At 45.0% G+C, this 20791-nt stretch overlaps 3 protein-coding genes across 3 annotated transcripts; 2 read left to right on the plus strand and 1 right to left on the minus strand.

Moving 5' to 3' along the window:
* Positions 1–292: 292 nt before the first annotated feature.
* LOC123401295 (adenylate kinase isoenzyme 6 homolog) lies at positions 293–4164 on the minus strand. The gene is made up of 3 exons (XM_045095069.1): positions 3545–4164; positions 909–1054; positions 293–805 (listed from the first exon to the last, which is right to left on the minus strand). Exons 1-3 carry the CDS (start codon positions 4106–4108, stop codon positions 619–621), a joined length of 897 nt encoding a protein of 298 aa, XP_044951004.1. The 5' UTR covers positions 4109–4164; the 3' UTR covers positions 293–618.
* On the plus strand, positions 4107–8039 carry LOC123404980. The gene is made up of 3 exons (XM_045098867.1): positions 4107–5549; positions 6076–6265; positions 7314–8039. The coding sequence occupies exons 1-3, from the start codon at positions 4107–4109 to the stop codon at positions 7439–7441; spliced, it is 1761 nt and encodes a 586-aa protein (XP_044954802.1). The 3' UTR covers positions 7442–8039.
* An 8504-nt stretch (positions 8040–16543) lies between these two features.
* Positions 16544–18440, plus strand: LOC123404981 (putative F-box/FBD/LRR-repeat protein At1g78760). The gene is made up of 2 exons (XM_045098868.1): positions 16544–17641; positions 17841–18440. The coding sequence occupies exon 1, from the start codon at positions 16544–16546 to the stop codon at positions 17435–17437; it is 894 nt and encodes a 297-aa protein (XP_044954803.1). The 3' UTR covers positions 17438–17641; positions 17841–18440.
* Positions 18441–20791: the final 2351 nt, after the last annotated feature.

Genomic DNA, 20791 nt, shown 5'->3' on the forward strand with positions numbered 1-20791 from the left:
ATGTTGATGCTACAGTGAAACATTGCTGGCGGCCATCGGTGGAGCATCATTGCTCTGCCAACGAGGGGTGCGGCTCCTGCTATGAGTCGGATGCTTTCCACGACGATGCACTCCTCTTGCTCTTTTGCAGCTGTAATGAGAGGAGAACGGATGCTTCCCACGACGATGCACTCCTCTTGCTCTTTTGCAGCTGCAATGAGAGGAGAACGAGCCACATATGGCATTGACCGACCCAACGGTGTGAGGGGAATAGATCCAACGGCTCGTGGCTCAACTAATTTCTCTAAAAAAATCAGTCGGTAACAACCATCATTTAATTTCATATGCAAACACGCAGAACAATTAACGTCCAAATCTTGGCCGCCGAATATCCTTCCCAGAGCCTCAGAGAGAGGCAAACATGACCTTGTAACGAACACATACAAATCCAACTCATATGCAGCAGCAGTACCCATCTTTTCATCGGTACGAATTCAAATCGCCCATGGCACTTGTAATAAATAAAAAACTTCGACCAGACCAGCTAATTTACAGTCAGCTTGCCCCCATGGGCTCCAACCACAACACAATCCCTCAACAATGTAAGTCAACACCGAAAGCATACCATGGACCGGTAGCTCACTGGGATGGTCTCCAGTTGTTTATCCACTCTGTCAGCGTGCTCACGTTCTTGCTGATATCCTCGACGCTGTCACTTCGCAGCAGCATCACTATATCCTCCTTGTAGCTCTCCCTCGCCTCCTCTAGGAGCACCTGGAAGATCTCACACTCTATGTTGTTTGTGAGCTTGGCACCCATGTAGCCTCTGAAAGAAACAAAAACGTGTCAGAGATAAGCATGGCAGATCACTTTCGCTTGCTCCAGGAGGATGGTCACTCCAGAGCTCCGAGTTGGATACAAAGATTTACCTGCTAGTCAAGCGATCATGCAGAATTGAGTTGTCGGTCTGAAGCACGACCACAAGGTCAAACCAACGCTCTGGAAAGAAATCACATCCGTGATAATCTACCAGTACACCGCCTTCTTCCATCCTGTCCTCGAGCTCATCGCAGACCTGCAACCATGGATATAGGAACCGTTAGCGTACACATCTTTTTGTTCAGATACAGCAGGCTAGTGCTGGTCAAATTTGGGTTTAGATAGCATACAACTAAACTAACAATACATAACACAACAGATTTGTTTTGTTTCTCAAGTTGTAGCAATTACTTGGCAAAATATTATTTTTATCCCAAATCAGTAATTTTATATCTTTGGTGTGAGGATGCAATGACAAGTGTGAGCTTCTCAGGTGTGCATCCGATCAATTAGATGGCAGATGAAGCTAATACAGTTTGAAGTCCTCAAAGAGCTTGTGCAGTAAGGAAAAGCAATTATTCACACAAACATGTGTTTCATGTGTGCATCTATTAGACTATTACTACCAAATATTGAACTACAGTAATACAGATGCCTTTTCAGGATGAGTTGCGCAGGAAACCAAAGGTTAGCATCCGCAGAGAACATACAACAAGGAGAATATTAGTACTTTACAAGCTCAAGCGTCGTGTTGTTCAGCAAGGTTGCTGTAGTTAGAACTGAGCCAAATTTGAGGAGTTGAAGATAAATATCACTTGGGTAATGCAACAGGATGTCAAAACGATGAGACCAGACACCAGCAAAAAACAAGCTCAACTCCCTACAAGTGTCAGGCCCTCTATATTTTTGCGCATGTGCAGTAAGTTGTCCCTCTATAGTTAATTTAGACTCAGCGGACTGTTTTTTCAATACAAGTCTACCCCCAATGACAAAAGCCAGCACTGCTGAACAGAATGATGATCATATTACTCCGACCGCTGTTACCACATTGTTTGAGGTCTTGCCTTACAAGAGTACTTTGCCGAGGTAGGCGAAACACTCACACAAGAGAGGTTGAACTTGAACGGACAAGGAAAACCGTTGATGAGGCTATGAAGGAAACAATATAAAAACAGGCCGTGGCAGCAGCGCAAACGTAAGCAGAAGAGATATATGGCAAATAAGCTAGTGAGGCTGTCCATGTGATCGGTAAGAAGTCACACAAGGTATCAATAAAAAAAATCAGTCCGCAATGCCAGAAAATTGCTCATCTTGATGGGCATCGTGCGCCACTTTATCCACAAGACTGCAACATGTACACCATGTGTGAATGCATATGCGGTATGTCATGAGCATGTTTCTAAGTTTTGGCAATTAACTCAACAAACATGATTTTTTTAGTTTTGAACTGCATTACCATAGTAAACATGGATACGGCCGAAAGCTGTCGTATGAGGGGTGGATACTGCCCTGATACAGGAATATGACCGGATAAACCTAGATATGAATCAGAGGATATTCCATTTTCCAGAAATAAAAAATCAATGAAATCGGATACGTGTGGAATACACTCCGATACAGTGGGATACGTCAAAATCCTAAGCCTATCCATACAGAACAAACCCCCTGCCCCTTTTCTCGTCGCACTCTCTCCAAAACCGGTGTGCCTCAACTCCTGACCCAAGCGCCACCAGTTGCCACACCATCGAGGAAGCAGAAGGCCAAGCCAGCCCTGCAGCCCCCTTGGTCTGAGCCAGACTGGAAAATGTGAGGTCCAGCTGCTCCCTCCCCCAGATACATACGCCTCTCCGGCTACCTCCCTGCCCCAGGTAAGTTTCTCGCCTTTCAGTCGTGTTGTCGGCTTGCCGTGGCCAGTAACTGAAGGAGAAGGCTAGCCGTCACAGCTCCTGTGCTCCATCCTGCAGATCAAAGCACCGCCACAACTCCCTACCGATCAGGGCCACACTCAGTTCTCAACCATCTCCATATCCTCCCATGCGAGAGGCGACCTTTTCCTGGCCACGGCGAGTTTGATACTTTGCCCTTCCTGTCATTGTTTGCTGAAATTGTTCTTCTCGTTGTCTAACACTGTATGTGCTCGCACTATTTTAGAATGTGCAGGCAAATGATCTAGGCAACAAACAGGACTCTGTGGAATCATGTAGGCATCATCGATGGAGATGCAGGAGGTGGAAGCAATGTTCGGTCGAGATGCAAGTATTGTACCCAGGAACACATTCGATAGTAAACTAGAACAGAATTGAAGCTTCATTTGCTCAAGACACCTAAAGAAGGGACCAGATTGTGCCCAAATTGACAGAATCCTACTCTTTGGCACCTTCATATCGAATTTGCAACGGCTCAAGCAGACCAGGATCATGTTTACAGTGCATTGTTTCCCATGTTTCTATCGCCTCATCAGTACCCCTAAACAGTCCTATTTTCATATATAATCATTAATTTCTACTATATGGTCTTATTATTTACTCGTATATAGTCGTATATATTCCCGTATCTGCGTTTTGAACAAAACTGAAACTCCGATGTGGTCGGTGAGCTAGCTGACTTTGTGATAAACTCTGATGTGTGGTTGGGTGATTTGGCTGCACCAGGAGGTTAACGAAACCGACGATTTCACGGTCAGCGGATGAACCATATGCATGCAGGTGTATAAAGAGGGATTCGATGGGGAGAGGGCGGTAAATACCAGGTCCTCGTTGATGACGTGGCAGTCGAGGTCCTCGTCCCAGCCGTCGTGGAGGCCCTTCTCGCGGACGAGGTCGCCGATGTTGACGTGGACCACGCCGGCCGCGTCGGCGAGGAGGGAGCACGTCGTCGTCTTCCCCGTCCCCGGCGTCCCGGTCATCAGCACGTTGGGCCGCGCGCGTGCGCTGGCTCTCCTCGCCGCCATCTCTGGGTACTCCGGTGGATGCCGAACTGAGCGACGCGGGGACAGGGGGCGGCGGCGCAGCCGGAGGTAGGAGAGGGCGAGCCAGGGCACGATGCGGCTAGTAAGGGAGACGAGAGAGAGCCCGAGACGGAGAGAGACGGGGAGGCTTAGATGGGCTAGGGCTTCTTTTGGGCCTCCAGGATTCTTTTGCCAGCCGGCCCATCTAGCGAAGGTTCTCCAGCATTCGATCGATCCCCTTCCCTCCCGGAGCCGGAGGAGACGTCTTCCACCCGAAATGCTCTTCCTCCGCAGCTGCTCCCACCGCCCCGCACGCCGCGCCGCTCCTCTCCTCCCGGCCGTCCACCGCCTCGCCATCGCCATGTCCACCGCCCCCGCCTCCCCGTCCTCTTCACCGGCGGCGGAGTACCACTGCCGCACCAAGCACAGCCTGACGGCCGGCTACGCGCGCGGCCCGGGCCGCCTCGACTGGGCCAACCAGCCCAACCCCTTCCTCCGCTTCGCCCCTTCCCCCGCCACCCCTCTCCCCAACCCGCCGCCCCCGGCGGCCGCCGTCCCCTACCCGGCCCTCTTCCACGCGCCGCCCCCGCCGCCGCGGCCGCTCTCGCACGACTCCCTCTCCGACCTCCTCTTCCACTCGCTCGCCCTCTCCGCCTGGAAGTCCGCCGGCGGGTCAACCTGGTCGCTCCGCGTCAACCCCAGCAGCGGCAACCTCCACCCCACCGAGGCCCACGTCCTGCTCGAGGACCCGCGGCAGCCCGGCCGCCTCGTCCTCTCCCACTACGCGCCCCGCGATCACCTCCTCGAGGCCCGCGCCACCCTGCCCGCCGCCGACCGCTCGGCGCTCCTGCCGTCGCCGGCCACCGCCGTGCTCGCGCTCTCGTCCGTCTTCTGGCGGGAAGCCTGGAAGTACGGCGAGCGGGCTCTGCGGTACTGCAACCACGACGTGGGCCACGCGCTGGCCGCCGTCGCGTTGGCCGCGGCCGCTCTTGGGTGGGACGCGCGGTTGCTCGACGGCTTGTCCGATCAGGACCTTGGGAGGCTGGTGGGGGTGGACAAAGGGTGCCCTGCCACTGCTCCTCCGGAGAAAATCAAAATGGTGAGTGGAAAGAAGGGGCCGGCGCCGTGGGTGGAGAGGCAGCACCCAGATTGTGCTCTCCTGCTGTTCCCTGCTGGCTCAGAAGAGCCAGAGGTGGACTATGGGAGGATGAGTAATGCTCTGAGGGAATTCGATGAGTTGGAGTGGGTGGGCAAGGCGAATGCTCTCAGCAAGGATCATGTGGTGTGGGATCTCATTTACAAGACGGCCGAGGCAGTAAGGAAACACCAACCTATGCCTGGGGAGCGCTTCTCGGTGAGCCCGTGGAACACGAGCGCCAAGTTGTCGGAAGGACTGTATAAGGATCTCACGGCGCAGGAGGTGGTGCGGCGGCGGAGGAGTGCGGTTGACATGGATGGGACACACGTCATGGGGAAGGAAGAATTCTATCAGATACTACTGCATTGCTTGCCTTCAGGCGAGGTTGGCCCGGGGGAGCAACAGGGACCACAGAGCGCTCTACCATTTCGCGTGTTGCCGTGGGACGCGGAGGTGCACGCCGCACTGTTTGTGCACCGTGTCTCAGGGCTGCCCAAGGGGCTGTATTTCTTGGTTAGGAACGAGGAGCATTTCGATACATTACGACATGCTATGAGACAGGACTTCGAGTGGGCTCGACCAGAGGGATGCCCTGAGGGCCTCCCACTGTATAGGCTGATGAAAGGGGATTGCCAGAGGTTAGCAATGCAGATATCATGTATGCAGGTATATGATCAAATACACTAAACTGTTATTGTGTATGACTTTTTTTTGCACAAACAATTATATCTTTGTGGCTGCTTAATAAATTTTTCATTGATTTATACTGAATGGCCTTTACCATGCTCAAACTGTATGTAGAGGCTACCTTTTGTTTCGTGAAGAACATTGTTTGGGTTCCTGCTGCTTTTGTTTCTCAATCATGCTGATCAATGGGGTCCCCGTGTGGCCGAAGTTCAGAAACTTAATCTCCCACCTGTAGATGTGGTGCTGCTTTTTGCCTGTTTAGCTTTAGGTTATGATACAAGTTCAAGTAGCATGTGGCTTCTTTTGTTTTTGGTTTTGTTCCATTATCCTTTGATAGGGGAACCCGGCTCCCAAGTTGGGATGTCGTATGGAATATATTTTTTGTCAGTAATTATTTAGTAGAGTTCATGTGAACACTGAAAGTATTAGTTTTATAGTTTATCATGGAACGGGAGGTGACATGCTCTGGGCCTTTGTTATGATGCATTTCTGATTCTTGATGCAGGATATTGCCTCACATGGATGTTTTAGCCTTGGGATGATTGCTCGATTTGAACCTGTGCTGGATGACAAAGGTGAATGGATGTATCCTCGTTTATTCTGGGAGACTGGTGTTCTTGGTCAAGTTCTCTACCTTGAGGCGCATGCTGTAGGGATATCTGCCACGGGGATTGGTTGCTACTTTGATGATGCTGGTAAGATGATGCAGTATTTTCAAAACATGAGTTAGTAATTGAACTGCATGCACGCTCCCTTAACCATATATATGATAAATAAATCTTACTAGCTGTGTTTGGCGAGTAATCTTCATTTGCTGGTACCCAAGTTTTCTCTCTGAACAACCGATTTAAAACATACCAGTGTGCTGAACAGAGTATCGCCTCGTGGTTCAAACTTCAAACCGAGCTATAAAGCTACATTTGTTGTGTTCGCACTTGCAGTTATTTTAAAAGCCTACTAGTTAACTCTTAATTAGTAGGCTTCTAAAATGAAAATTTAGGTTGGGCTTCTAGAATAAGCTAGGGAGGGGGCAGCTTATTTTCACAGCTAGCCATAAACCCAAGAACTGGCCCTAAGCTCTCTTATGGTCACACTAAAGCGTGGGAAATTATTGTGGGTACAAGGGCCCCCCTTACAATTAAAAATCATCACGATGTGTTCTTGTGTCTTTGGATCAGGGGAACCTTAATGCTTTATTGGTTTTGGTCACTAATAAAATGCTTACACGTATATGCTTTAGTCTTGAATAACAGATCATATAGTTCTAGAGTTATACTATTTCCTTGTTTTTTAATTGAAGTATTGACCTTTGAATCTTGCTGGCTAGTAGCATGAGGTGGTGGGCTGGGGGCTAGCCAACCAGGGTTCGATCCTCACATCAGACCAATTAAGTTTGGTCTCTAGTTCCTACCAGGACCAACTCATTTTTTCTATATGTTGTTTCTACATGATTCAGTTTGTAGCAAGTACAAATTTATCAATATTATGTTTTGGGGTTTGAAAGTCGTGAACTACCTATGTGGTACCCTTGGAAGTTCTTGTTTCCAAAAACTTGACTCCTTAACCCATTTCAGTTTTTCATTATTGTTTGGTAGCTGTAATTGTTACCTGTAATGTAGTTATATTCTTATTCTCCGTATAGGCAAGCCTACCTTACAGTTCATATATAAAAGCATGCCTTACACTCTAATTTGTAAGTTTCTTGACAAAATAATTAATTTCCTACGTACATTTGTTGTGCAGTTCATGAGGTGCTTGGTTTGAAAGACCTGGAGTTCCAAAGCTTGTACCATTTTACGGTGGGCGCCCCTGTGGTTGACAACCGGATCATGAGTCTCCCTGCATACCCAGGGCCAGGGATTGATGCATGATTCCTATTTCCTGGGTCCAGCCTGGAGCGACTGACGATATATGCCAACATCTGAATTCCTGACCTGGATGAAACCAGGAGTACTGTACAGTTCGTGTTCTTGTATGACAAAGCAACGGGGTGAAGGAACCTTATGACGGCAACACAAGTCTATTTGGATATTTGTGCATGATCAGATCGTGGTATGTTATCTATAGTCATGCGAGAATATATGAGAAACAAAAGGGGTGCTCGGAGATATATAGAAGGCGTGCTTGGTTGGCAGCCGATTTTTGGCTCGTAGGTAACAAGGGTGGGCTTCTCCTGGGACGGGCAACACGATTTTGGCTCTGGAAACTCAAAGTAGATGTGGATATTGATGCACAGGGCAAATCCATATTGATATCTAAATTCAAGATTTCAGGTCACCTGCTTGCCCATTGGGATGATATTCATAGAAGTGTAATGTTTATGACCTTTCTGATGTAAGTCTTGTGTGAGAATCCCAGTAGGGAAGGAAAGAAGGTTTATTTCCGAATTGTAAAGCCAGTGGTTGCAACAACTGTGCAAGATGTCCATCTTTGGAACATGATACTTGTGTTAAGCAAGTCTTTTCTCTACAGGAACCAAAGTGATGGGGACGGTTCAAGTGATGAGCACTGAAAAATCGTGCACGCTGAAATTTATGTTACCAGTAAGAAGAGTATTATTCCTACGAAAAGTTATCACGACGATGTTCAGATTTTCTTAGCAGACATTGTGGGCCTTAGTGTCCAGTCTGATGGTTTGGGCTCTGGGAGTACCTCTCTTGCGCCACGGCACTCAGGTTGTAGCCGGGGCCACGCACCGCCAGAATCAGTGCGGCAGCCCGCATAAAACAATTAGACACAGAAACAACGGGGAACACTAGGCAGACCGGTGAAAGCTTGTCTACCTTAACGAACCAAGCAGTCTACCTTGCGTTGGTCGCCGGCGGCACCCAACGATGACGTGCGCCGGCAGCCGGAGGCCCCTGGCCACACGCTCCCTGCCAGGCTGCCACCGTAGTGGACGACAACATCGTGGCGGCCACTACCATCCTCCTGAGAAGTGGCACCCCCACAAAGTCTCCTTTTGACAGCTCGCTCTTCCTCGACTCCACCCCGGACGAGGTCGATCGACGCCTTCCTGTGGACCGTCAAGGCCTCCACCGCGCCATGCTCTTCTACGCCTCTGGCGTCGCCAACAACGTTGATGTCCTCCACGCCGGAGGCCATGGCCTCATCCACGCGTAGGAGCTTCTCGACACGGCCATGCGGAGGCTCCAGCATGAGCTCCAGGATCTCCTCACGTCCCTCCCCGCAGCACACGCGGGTCCATAAGCTCTCCTAGGAGCAGGTCCTGGCTCGCCGGCGCGCGTTGCCTTCACGTCCGTTTTTTCGGTGCAGCGAAAGCTCTGCGACCACGTCTTCGTCGGTGATTGATTCTTGGTGTGCTTTGGACACCCCATAGCAGGTGCCAGGATGTGTCAAAGCAGAGGGCATCTGATGCAGGCTGCAGCTGCAGCTTGTTCGTGGGCGGAGGAGCATCAGTTGGCGGCGCTGTAAGAACTTTTCCTGTCAGAAGAGATTGATTTTTTCTTCAGAGAATAGGACTTTAAAAGCGTTACATGAACTGACCAATTCTTCTTCTTCTATATGAGCTCCTGCTGGTTCCTCAAAAAATTACACGGGATATGCGGGACACCCGGCGGACAGAGCGGCGTAACCGCTTCAGCCCGCTAGAAACAACGCAGACAGCCCAACGGCGTTTTGCGGGGCGGCGTGGCTGCAGCTTCTTCATGGGCGGAGGAGGAGGAGCATCAGTTGGCGGCGTTGTGAGAACTTTTCCCGTCAGAAGAGATTGATTTTTTTTAGAGAATGGGACTTTAAAAGCGTTACACGGGATATGCGGGACGCCCAGCGGACAGAGCGGCGTGACCGCTTCAGCTCGCTAGAAACGATGCAGGCAGTCCAACGGTGTTTTACGGGCATATTTTGCGGGGCGGCGTGGCGGCTTAGCGGGATGTCCCGCGCCACTTGCATCCCTACACAGCACCTCCCGAGGAGTAGTGGCCGGCAGAAAGAGGGGCGTCGAAGTGGTCATCGCCGACGGTTTTCATGTAAATTGAAGTAAATCACACAGCATACATGCTAAGTGATAACTTCTTAGCTTAGCTTAGCAGCTAGGCACTGAGTGTGTAACAACAATCTAAGTCTACAATTAACAAAAATGGTCATGGGCTAACATACCACATTAAGTTATTTTGTCCAAAAGTCAAAAGAATTCATAATACGAAGATATCGGTTTCATGTAAAAAGGTGTCAGCTATGGGGTTTACAATGTAAAGAAGTTTAAGTTAGGGTGCAATTCACTACCGAACCACACCATGAATAAGAACAGAGAACATTAAAGAGTTGGTACAGACATACATTATTAAGCAGATGTATCTGCAACTGTCTAATGTATCGTGTGTAAATGAAAGTAATTTCAGTAGATTGCACGATGTAAAAATGGGTTCATACAGAAGAGTGGCCCTGCTGCTGGAAGTTATAACTAATACCTGACTTATTGATATCCAGAAATTTTTAAAGAAATGGAAATACATGCCATGGAGTTGCCTCTTACTACTACTAAATGATACCCCGTGCGTTACGGTGGGAATATGTTGCAATATATTTTTATAAGATTTGGTTGCCCGAAATATATGGATTAATAGTATATGGAAAAACTAATAATGCATATGATATATTGTATTGGATTATTGTATAGTTGGAAAATATTAAATGAATATGGGTAGTATATTATAACAAAAAAAGTCTTGCATGTTGGGTGGGGCTTTTGATCTGTGCATAGCTTATGTGTGCACACTGAAATAGATAGAGCCAGTGGGGATCAACTAATAATGAAGAATAATTTTCATGCATATTATGGTGGGGCTTTGATGAATGTAACATGTGTGCATATTAAGATAATACAAGTAGTGAAGATGAACTATTTAGGTATATAAGATTAAAAAAATCAATAGCCAACATAAAGATGAAATGATCAAATATATTCTAAGAACAAAACAATTGCTCTGTGGATCCAAACCTATATATCTTTCACAAGGGTGGCCGGATGCTTACGATGTCACCAAACCGACATATAAAAAGATGTTATTATAGATTACGGACTAAATCAGTCAACATAAATAAGGTAAGACGACTTCTGCATTCGCATTGCCACTACCTGGAAAAGATTTATAGGTGGTTTCCAATGAGTGGCGGGCGCAATGTGGTACCGCCACTATTATTTTGAAAGAATTCCAATCGTAGATACAATTATCTTCCTATCACCATTGTTTCTACAATAATAACATCTACCATCGAACCCTTTAAACCCTTCTCAAACGTCCGGACAGGCCGTCCGGTCATGAAAAGTCGATCGAGACGGGCCATTTTCAATCCAAAATTATTTTTTCTAAGAGACTTTTCTCCGTATTAATTGGGGAAATTTCAAATCCAAATCCTGGCCCAAGCCCACCACAGACCAAGCGCCGAAGATTGCCCCCGAAGCCCGAACCCTCTGTCTCGCTAGCCGAAGATCACGAGAACACGCCTTTTTAAGCCATTCATGTCTAGCACAAATTTGGGCGGTTCTTTCTTGGCTCTCAATCATGGAAACACGCATAGCTTTCAAAGTTTCATCCATGTTGATTTTGGGAGGAGCACATCTAACTTTCAAAGCATCAAAATCACAAGAAATCATATCCACGCTTTTAGCCAAATCGTCAATTTTAAGTAGTTTTTCCTCTATGGACGCATTGAAAATCTTTTGAGAGTTGATGAACTCTTTGATATTACTCTCTAGATCAGAGGGTAATCTATTGTAATTTCCATGAGTATTGCTGTAGGAGTTGCCAAAGTTATTAGAGGAGTTACTAGGAAAAGGCCTAGGAACATAGTTTCCTCTAAAGACATTGTTGTTGCCAAAGTTATTCCTACCAACAAAATTAACGTCCATGCTAGCGTTGCTACTCTCAATCAAAGAAGACAAAAGCATATCATTAGGATCCAAAGAAGCACTTCTACTAGCAACCAAATTCATTAACTCGTCCATCTTAGCACTCAACGAGTTAATTTCTTCTATAGCGTGTACCTTCTTACTAGTAGGTGACCTTTCAGTGTGCCACTGAGAGTAGTTTGTCATGATGTTGTCTAAGAGCTTTGTGGCTTCTCCTAACGTGATTTCTATGAACGTTCCACTTGAGGCGGAGTCCAAGATATTTCTAGAAGCGAAATTCAAGCCAGCGTAAAAGATTTGAATAATCATCCAAAGACTCAAGCCATGGGCGGGACAATTTCTAATCATTAATTTCATTCTCTCCCAAGCTTGTGCAACATGTTCATGATCAAGTTGCTTGAAATTCATGATATCATTACGGAGAGAGATGATCTTAGCCGGCGGAAAATACTTGGATATATAAGCATCTTTGCACTTATCCCAAGAATCGATACTATTTTTGGGCAAAGAAGAAAACCAAGTTTTTGCGTGATCTCGCAACGAGAAAGGAAAAGGCTTCAATTTAATCACGTCATTATCCACATCTTTTTTCTTTTGCATATCGCAAAGCTCAATGAAAGTATTGAGATGGGATGCGACATCTTCACTAGGAAGGCCAGAGAATTGCTCTTTCATAACAAGATTCAGCAAAGCAACATTGATTTCGTATGACTCCGCACTAGTGGAGGGAGCAATCGGAGTACTAACAAAATCATTATTATTAGTATTCGAGAAGTCACAAAGTTTGGTGTTTTCATTCATGGTGACTTCAGCAAGCAAGCAAGCACACAAGCAAACAAAGAGTAGGCGAGAAAAAGGGGCGAACGAAAAAGGCGAACGAAAAAGGCAAATTGGTGAAGTGGGGGAGAGGAAAACAATATGCAACTGGCAAACAAAGTAAATGCAAGAGATGAGTTTGCGACACCTACTTGGATGAGTTCTTGACTTGATCTTCCTCCCCGGCAACGGCGCCAGAAATTCTTCTGTTGCGGCAACAAAAGTCCTTCCCTGTCGCGTAGGAATTCTTCTTGTTACTTCTCTGGTTTGCGTCGGTTTTTCCCTTGAAGAGGAAAGGGTGATGCAGCACAGGAGCAGTAAGTATTTCCCTCAGTTTGAGAACCAAGGTATCGAACCAGAAGGAGGTCCTCGTCAAGTCCAAAGTACCTGCGCAAACACAAACAAGCTTGCACCCAACGCTTCAAAGGGGTTGTCAATCCCTTCAAGATTGTTTGCAAAGTGAGATTTGAAGGCGGAAAGTGTAACGAAGTAAAAAGTGTAAGGCTGAAAATATGGTGTGGAGTAGACCCTAGGGGCCATAGTTTTCACTAGAGGCTTCTCTCAAAATAGCAAGTATTACGGTAGGTGTACAAATTACTGTCGAGCAATTGATAGAACCGCGCAAAGTCATGACGATATTTAAGGCAATTATCATACATATAGGCATCACGTCCGAGACAAGTAGACCGATACTTTCTGCATCTACTACTATTACTCTACACATCGACCGCTATCCAGCATGCATCTAGTGTATTGAGTTCATGACGAACAGAGTAACGCTTTAAGCAAGATGACATGATATAGAGGGATAATCTCAAACCAATGATGGAAACCCCATCTTTTTACCCTTGATGGAAACAACACGATACGTGCCTCGCTACACCTTCTGTCACTGGGTGAGGTCACCGCACGGTATGAACCCAAAATCAAGCACTTCTCCCATTGCAAGAATCATAGATCTAGTTGGCCAGACAAAACCCACAACTCGAAGAGAATTACAAGGATATGAAATCATGCATAAGAGAGATCAGAAGAAACTCAAATAAGTTTCATAGATAATTTGATCATAAATCCACAATTCATCGGATCTCAACAAACACACCGCAAAAGAAGATTACATCGGATAGATCTCCATGAAGATCATGGAGAACTTTGTATTGAAGATCCAAGAGAGATAAGAAGCCATCTAGTTACTAGCTATGGACCCGTAGGTCTATGGTGAACTACTCACGCATCATCGGAGAGGTCATGGTGTTGATGAAGAAGCCCTCCGTGTTCGAATCCCCCTCCGGCAGGGCACCAGGACGTGCCCCAGATGGGATCTTGCGGAGACAGAAGCTTGCGGCGGCGGAAAAGTGATTACGATGATCTCCTGATTTTTTCTGGAATTTTTGGGATTATATAGGCGAAAGACCTAGGTCCGTGGACCTCCAGGGGGCCCACAAGCCTAGCTGGCGCGCTCCCTGGCCACGGGGTGGGGGCTTGTGGGGCCCCTGGAGCTCCTCTTGCTTGGCTCCCAAGTTCTCCGATCTTCTTTCGTTCCAAAAAAAATCTTTTCGGGGATTTTCTTCCGTTTGGACTCCGTTTCAAAATCTCCTCTGAAAGGGGTCAAAAACATGGAAAAAAACAGGAACTGGCACTTGACACTGAGTTAATAAGTTAGTCCTAAAAAATATATAAAATACGTGCAAAACATCCAAAGTTTGACAAGATAATAGCATGAAACCATCAAAAATTATAGATACGTTGGAGACGTATCAGCTAACATACCACATTAAGTTATTTTGTCCAAAAGTCAGAAGAATTCATAATACGAAGATATCGGTTTTCATGTAAAAAGGTGTCAGCTATGGGGTTTACCGTGTAAAGACGTTTAAAGTTAGGGTGCAATTCACTACCGAACCACACCATGAATAAGAACAGAGAACATTAAAGAGTTGGTACAGACATACATTATTAAGCAGATGTATCTGCAACTGTCTAATGTATCGTGTGAAAATGAAAGTAATTTCAGTAGATTACACTATGTAAAAACGCGTTCATATAGAAGAGTGACCCTGCTGCTGGAAGTTATAACTAATAACTTACTTATAGATCTCCAGATTTTTTTAAAGAAATGAAAATGCATGCCATGAAGTTGCCTCTTACTACTACTAGATGATACCCGTGCGTTGCGGCGGGAATATGTTGCGATATATTTCTGTAAGATTTGGTTGCACGGAATATATGGATTAATAATATATGAAAAAACTAATAATACATATGATATATTGTATTGGATTATTGTATAGTTGGAAATTATTAAATGAATATGGGCAGTATATTATAATAAAAAAAATCTTGCATGTTGGGCGGGGCTTTTGATCTGTGCATAGCTTATTTGTGCACACTGAAATAAATAGAGCAGTGGGGATCAACTAATAATGAAGAATAATTTTCATGCATATTGTGGTGGGGCTTTGATGATGTAACATGTGTGCATGTTAAGATAATACAAGTAGTGAAGATGAACTATTTAGGTATATAGGATTAAAAAAAAAATAGTCAACATAAAGATGAAATAATCAAATATATTCTGAGAACAAAACAATTGCTCTGTGGATCCAAACCTATATCTTTCACAAGGGTGGCCAGATGCTTACGATGTCACCAAACCGACATATAAAAAGATGTTATTTAGATTATGGACGAAATCAGTCAACATAAATAAGGTAATATGACTTCTGCATTCACATTGCCACTACCTGGAAAAGATTATAGGTGGTTTGCAATGAGCGGCGGGCCCAACGTGGTACAGTCACTATATTATTCTGAAAGAATTCCAATCGTGGATACAATTATTTGCATATCATTGCCGTTTCTACAATAAAAGCATCTACAACCGAACCCTCCAAACCCTTCTGAAATGTTTGAGCAGACCGTCCGTCACAAATAATCAATTCAAACGGATCTCTTAAATGCTGGGCTAATTGGTACCCCATTTTCCAGTCAAAATATTTTTTCTTCTAAGGGCCTTTTCTCCGTACTAGCAAAAGGGCCCGTACGTTGCAACGGGGAAGAGATACCACAAATTCTTAATTTATAATAAATGGTCTATAATATGAGAATTTGTAGTTACGACATAAACAAAGATGGTCTTATCCTACAAAAGTGCAGTTTAAAATTTTACAGGTCTTCTATTTTAACACGGCTTGCATGTAGATTTAATACGTACAAAGAATCAGTCAAGTGACATTCAGTTTCATCTCCAATCCTGATTTTGTTGACGTGTTCATCCCCGACCCGGATGAGTACCGGTATGAAAGAAAGACGAATAATGACTTATTTATTAAGATTGCATTCTAGATAGTATTTTTATTAAACGTCTAACAGATAAAATAATGTCATATTTAAATTCTACATATTTTTCTAATCAAATTCCATATATAATATGTTAAATTTAGAGTTACGGTTTAAAATATATGAGTATTTTAAAAAACATTTAATATATACTACGAGTTTAATGTTAAAACATCAGGGTTTTTTTTATAAAATATTATGATGGACTAAGAATATCTTTTTTTATTAGTAGGTATAGATTGATGTAAATAGTGCAATGGGTTTAGTCCCACATCAGGTGCTGGATCCTGACCCCATCCGTCTCTCCCCGATGTCCGCCACTTCCCCGCCTCCCGGAGCGATGCCGCCGTCGTCCCGCATCCCGATCAGATCGAGAGCCGCCGCTCAATCTGAAGCCAAACGTGCACAGAGGCGAAGCAACGGCGCCTGGGGTGGGATCCGACGGGAATGGGTCCGTGGCGGCCGTATCTGGGCGAGGGAGTACGGATCTGAGCGGCGGCGCGCTGGAGATGCGACTGCGAGCTCGGGCGTCCATGACGGTTCCTGGTAGAGAGAAAATGATGAGGCGGAAGAAAGAGAAGAGGGAAGAAGAAGGGGTGGGCGGCACTGCTGGCCTGGGTCGTCGGCGAGGCTCCGTCCGAAGTTGGTCGACGGCGCGAGGTCGACGGGGTCGGGCTACGACGGAGGGAGCTTGGGGTGCAATCAAGCTCGGGAGCTCCTCTTACAAATTCTTACAGATGTAGGGGGCTTTTTGAAAACATGAAGCGTTTTTTCAGATCCACTTATGAAGGAACTGCGGGTTGAATGTCATAAACAGCAAAGGCTTTTTTGTAAAATCACCTCGATGAGTTTTCCGACGGAAGCATAGCCTCTTTAGGTAAAGATTAATTGGGAAACCGAGCGCCGACGATTGCCCCCGAACCCTCCGTCTCGCTAGTCGCCAGCCATGGAGGCGGCGGCGGGATCCTCTCGCAAGGAGCAGCTGCGGAGTGGCGACTGCGACGAGACCGCCGGCGATCGCATCAGCCACCTCCCAGACGACGTCCTCGGCGCCATCATCTCCCTCCTCCCGACCAGGCACGGCGGCCGCACGCAGGCCCTGTCCCGCCGATGGCGCCACCTCTGGCGTTCCGCTCCTCTCAATCTCGAGGTCACCTGCCCTCCCTACTTCCTCCCAACCTCCGTCCCGGTCTCGTCCGTCGCCAAGATAATCGCCCAACACCCTGGCCCAGCCCGCCGATTCTGCTTCCAGCACCTGCTCGCCGGCGACCTCTGCGCCGAGGTGGAGAGCTGGCTGTCGTCCCGGTCCCTCGCCAACCTCCAGGAGCTCGACATCGGCTACCAGTGCCTCTCTCAACAGCACACCCGCTATCCGTTGCCGCAATCCGCGTTCCACTCCGCATCCACCCTCCTCGCAGCCAAAATCAGGACTTGCAGCTTCCCGGACGCCATCGCGCCGTCCATGAATTTCCCCCTTCTCAAGGAGCTCGTTTTGCATTGTGTTTCTTTCTCGGGAGATGCGTTCCAGAGCTTGCTCTCTGGCTGCCATGCTCTGCAGAGCTTATCCATGCTCCAAGTGCATGTTGCTGGTTCTGGTTGCCTCCGTGTTAGCTCGCCAACTCTAAGAAGCATTGGCTTCCGTAAAAGCTCTGGTGGAAAAGCAGAATTGGTTATCCATGATGCTCCTCGCCTTCAAAGGTTATTATTGCCGTATTGTCACCTGAATGATTGTGTGACTATCCGGGTTATCGGGGCACCTGAACTAGAGATATTGGGGCCTTTCTCACTGGGCATGTGCAAGCTCCCGATCTTCCAGGTAGGGATGAGCCGACGACAGTAACCATTATTCAGCATTCTGACATACAGATGATTATTTTTTACGTCGGTTATTTTAATTTTTATTAAGGGAATGGCCCTGGTCAGCTCGGCCAACTCGATACGCACAGTGAAGGTTTTGGCCCTCGGGTGTTATAATGATCATCAATTGAATCCAGTTCTTGACGTCCTAAGGTGGTTCCCCTGTTTGGAAAAGCTCTATCTCATCGTGAGTATTCTTCTTTGCTTGCTTTAAAAGTATGCTTTGATTGGCATATTAACTACTCCCTCCGTCTCAAAATAACCGTCTCAACTTTGTACTAGCGCTAGTATAAAATTGTACTAAGGTTAAGACACTTATTTTGGGACGGAGGAAGTAGTAGTCTAGTGAGCAACACTTTGACATATGCCTTTTTTCCGTTTTGCAGTTTAAAGCACAATATTGGATGCTTAAGCAAAATGAGGATCAGTATGACCCATTGCATCCATTGGAATGCCTTCAGACCCATCTAAAAAAAGTCGTGTTGAGATTGTCCATAGTCTCTGAGCGACATGTTGAGTTTGCCAGGTTCTTTGTTTTGAATGCAAAAGTGTTAAACAGAATTGAATTCCAAGTATGTGAGGGCTACAACAATGAATTTGTGGATCGTCTACACACACTGCTCCAAGTCGAAGACAGAGCTTCTCCAGATGCTCATTTTGTATTCAGGAATGCTCGTGGTAGTATAGATTACCATGTCAGCAAGCATATCCATGATTTGTCGTTGGCCGACCCCTTCAGACAGCCGGAAAGAGGGTTGATGGTTGAAGATTGCACTGTCTTGTGTGTTCGTTTTCAAGATGGGGATAATGCAAAAGAAGACCACTGCTGAAATTGTAATGGTAAGGATTAGGCAATATAGGGATGCAAAAAAAAAATGCCGAAAGGTAATAACTGGGATTGAGCTATAGTAAACTCCTCTGGCCTGTGCAATTGGGGCTTTTTTCTGCCTAAGCTGTACTATACACATCGTGCTTGTTTTGAAACTTAACTGCCCTTTCAGTTATATACAGAAGTATGAGAAGTTAAGTTGCCGGTTAGATTTCTTTGCATACACATAGGGTATGTATGATGCTTATGAAAGGTCAACCAGTATGCTGGCACTATGATTTTCTCATACTTCTGACGCTTCTGTTGTTTTCTCTGTCACCATTGATCTGTTATTACAGTTTGACTTTCAGTTACTAAAGTTTGATGAGTTTACTGAAATGAAACTTATTGCATACTTATACAAACTAGCAAGTAATTTTTCTAGCAGCATTGTTGTGGGACAAGGACCTGAAAAGAGTTTTGGTCTTGCCAGGGTGGTCCTGTTTCTAAACAGCTGAAACATCCTCCTTAACTTGTTTCTGCATTACTATCAGAGAAGTAGTATTTGGAAACAAGGTTTTTGCTGCATTTTTATCCCTGTGTATGGGTCGTCCTCCATTCTGAAGTAATTGAGGTTTGAGGTCCTGAACAAACGTCGGCAGTTTTGAAGGAGCTGACGATATTTTGTCGCTGGACATGCATCTATCTTACTCAAAAGGTCACAATGGACATGAAAAAAAATCAGCAGTAAAGTTTGTGATCTGCTGTGGAGCTCTGCTAAATTAGTATTTTGGAAGGAAATATTAATGGCATTTACATAGATACTTGCATCTTGCTAATCTAGTGTTATTTTTTGTGTGTGAGATAGATTGTTGTTAACTTAGTAGTAATTCAGTATCAGGATACTATTCATGATTGTTTCCAATCATTAAAATGTGGGAAGCTGGCTAAGAAGAAGAATAACACTGTAGCAAGTTTGATGGGCACACTTGCTATATCTTCCATGAGTGTTATAACTGGATTCGCCCACAAAAAAGTGTTGTAGTTGGAGAGGAAGTGGTGCTTGCACCTAATAGGATCTGAAATATACTTCCTCCGTTTCTTTTTACTCTGTGTATAAAATTTATTTGAAGTCAAACTATGTAATGTTTGACCAAATTTATCTTAAAAATGTTAACATTTACAATACAAAAGTTATATAGTATGAAAATTAATTTCGTGATGAATCTAATGATATTCATTTCATATTGTGAATCTTGATGTTTTTTCTTATATAGTTGCTTAAACTTGACAAAGTTTGACTCGAGACAAATTTTATAGGCAGCCTAAAAAGAAACGGAGGGAGTATATAATTATTGAGGTAAATACACCGATAGTCACATAACTTACACGTGGCGGTCAGTTTGATGCCCAAACTTGGAAAATACGTATTTTTGGTCACCAAACTTGCACGAGCGTGCAAATACGGTCACATTTCGCGTATATGTGTGTATCAACATTTTCCAAATACAATGTTCACTTTAAATACGGAGTACATGTTTCGATCTCTATTTTTTATACACATTATCTGTTTCAGTTATATATCTATTAAATAATTATACACGTTTAATAATTCTTAAACACATGATTAGCATTTTCTCAAATAAAAGTTTTTGAAACTTTGTCAAATACATGTTAAATGTATTTTGGATGGTATAAAATATTTTGTGAACTATACAAACATTTTCGTAAATTGTATAATTTTTTTAAAAATATCATATATTTTTCAAGTACATGAACATTTTCAAAACGCAACTTATGTTTTTTACTAAACAAATATATTTTTATAATGCGTAAATAAATTTTCAAATACAACGCACCTTTTTTTGCAGCGCTTGAACATTTTTTAAATGTCACAAACACCAGAATTTAAGTTGTTTTCTTACATAGAACAAGAAAAAACAACAACATAAACAATGCTTATTCATTCTGAACATGATATGGTGTGGTAGTCTATGGACTCTTAGTTAAGAGTAATCACGACTCGAGGAGGTAACGTTGTTCGACCTGTGATTCTTCATTTTCTTTTGTTAAAATTTCTTTTAATTTTTATGTACATGTTCATACGAACAAAGACTATCCGTGCATATAAAACATCAATCATCATCTCTCTGGTGGTTATGCACCCTAGCATACTAGAGACCTCACCCCTTGTTTTCTATTTTATTTTAGGGTCTCAATGCATGAATAAAAAATCCGATGGCTTTTCTGCAAATCTGTCATGTGACAGCGGCTGATAACGGGCCTTGGTCGTGATGGCATGCCACGCAGGCCCCTGATACGCCCGTGTACGTGAAGTGTGACTGTATTTGCATGCTCGTGCAAGTTTGATGATCAAAAACATGTATTTTACAAGATTGTGCATCAAACTAACCGTCGGTGCATGTTCTATGACTACCGGTGTATTTACCTCATAATTATTTTTCTTGCCCTTCCATTCTTCTTGATTCCACTCCCATCTTGTGGGGGTGGTTGTGAATTTGTCAGTGA

The sequence above is a fragment of the Hordeum vulgare genome, chromosome 6H (assembly GCF_904849725.1).
Source record: "Hordeum vulgare subsp. vulgare chromosome 6H, MorexV3_pseudomolecules_assembly, whole genome shotgun sequence".
In the NCBI taxonomy this organism is placed as follows: Eukaryota; Viridiplantae; Streptophyta; class Magnoliopsida; order Poales; family Poaceae; genus Hordeum; species Hordeum vulgare.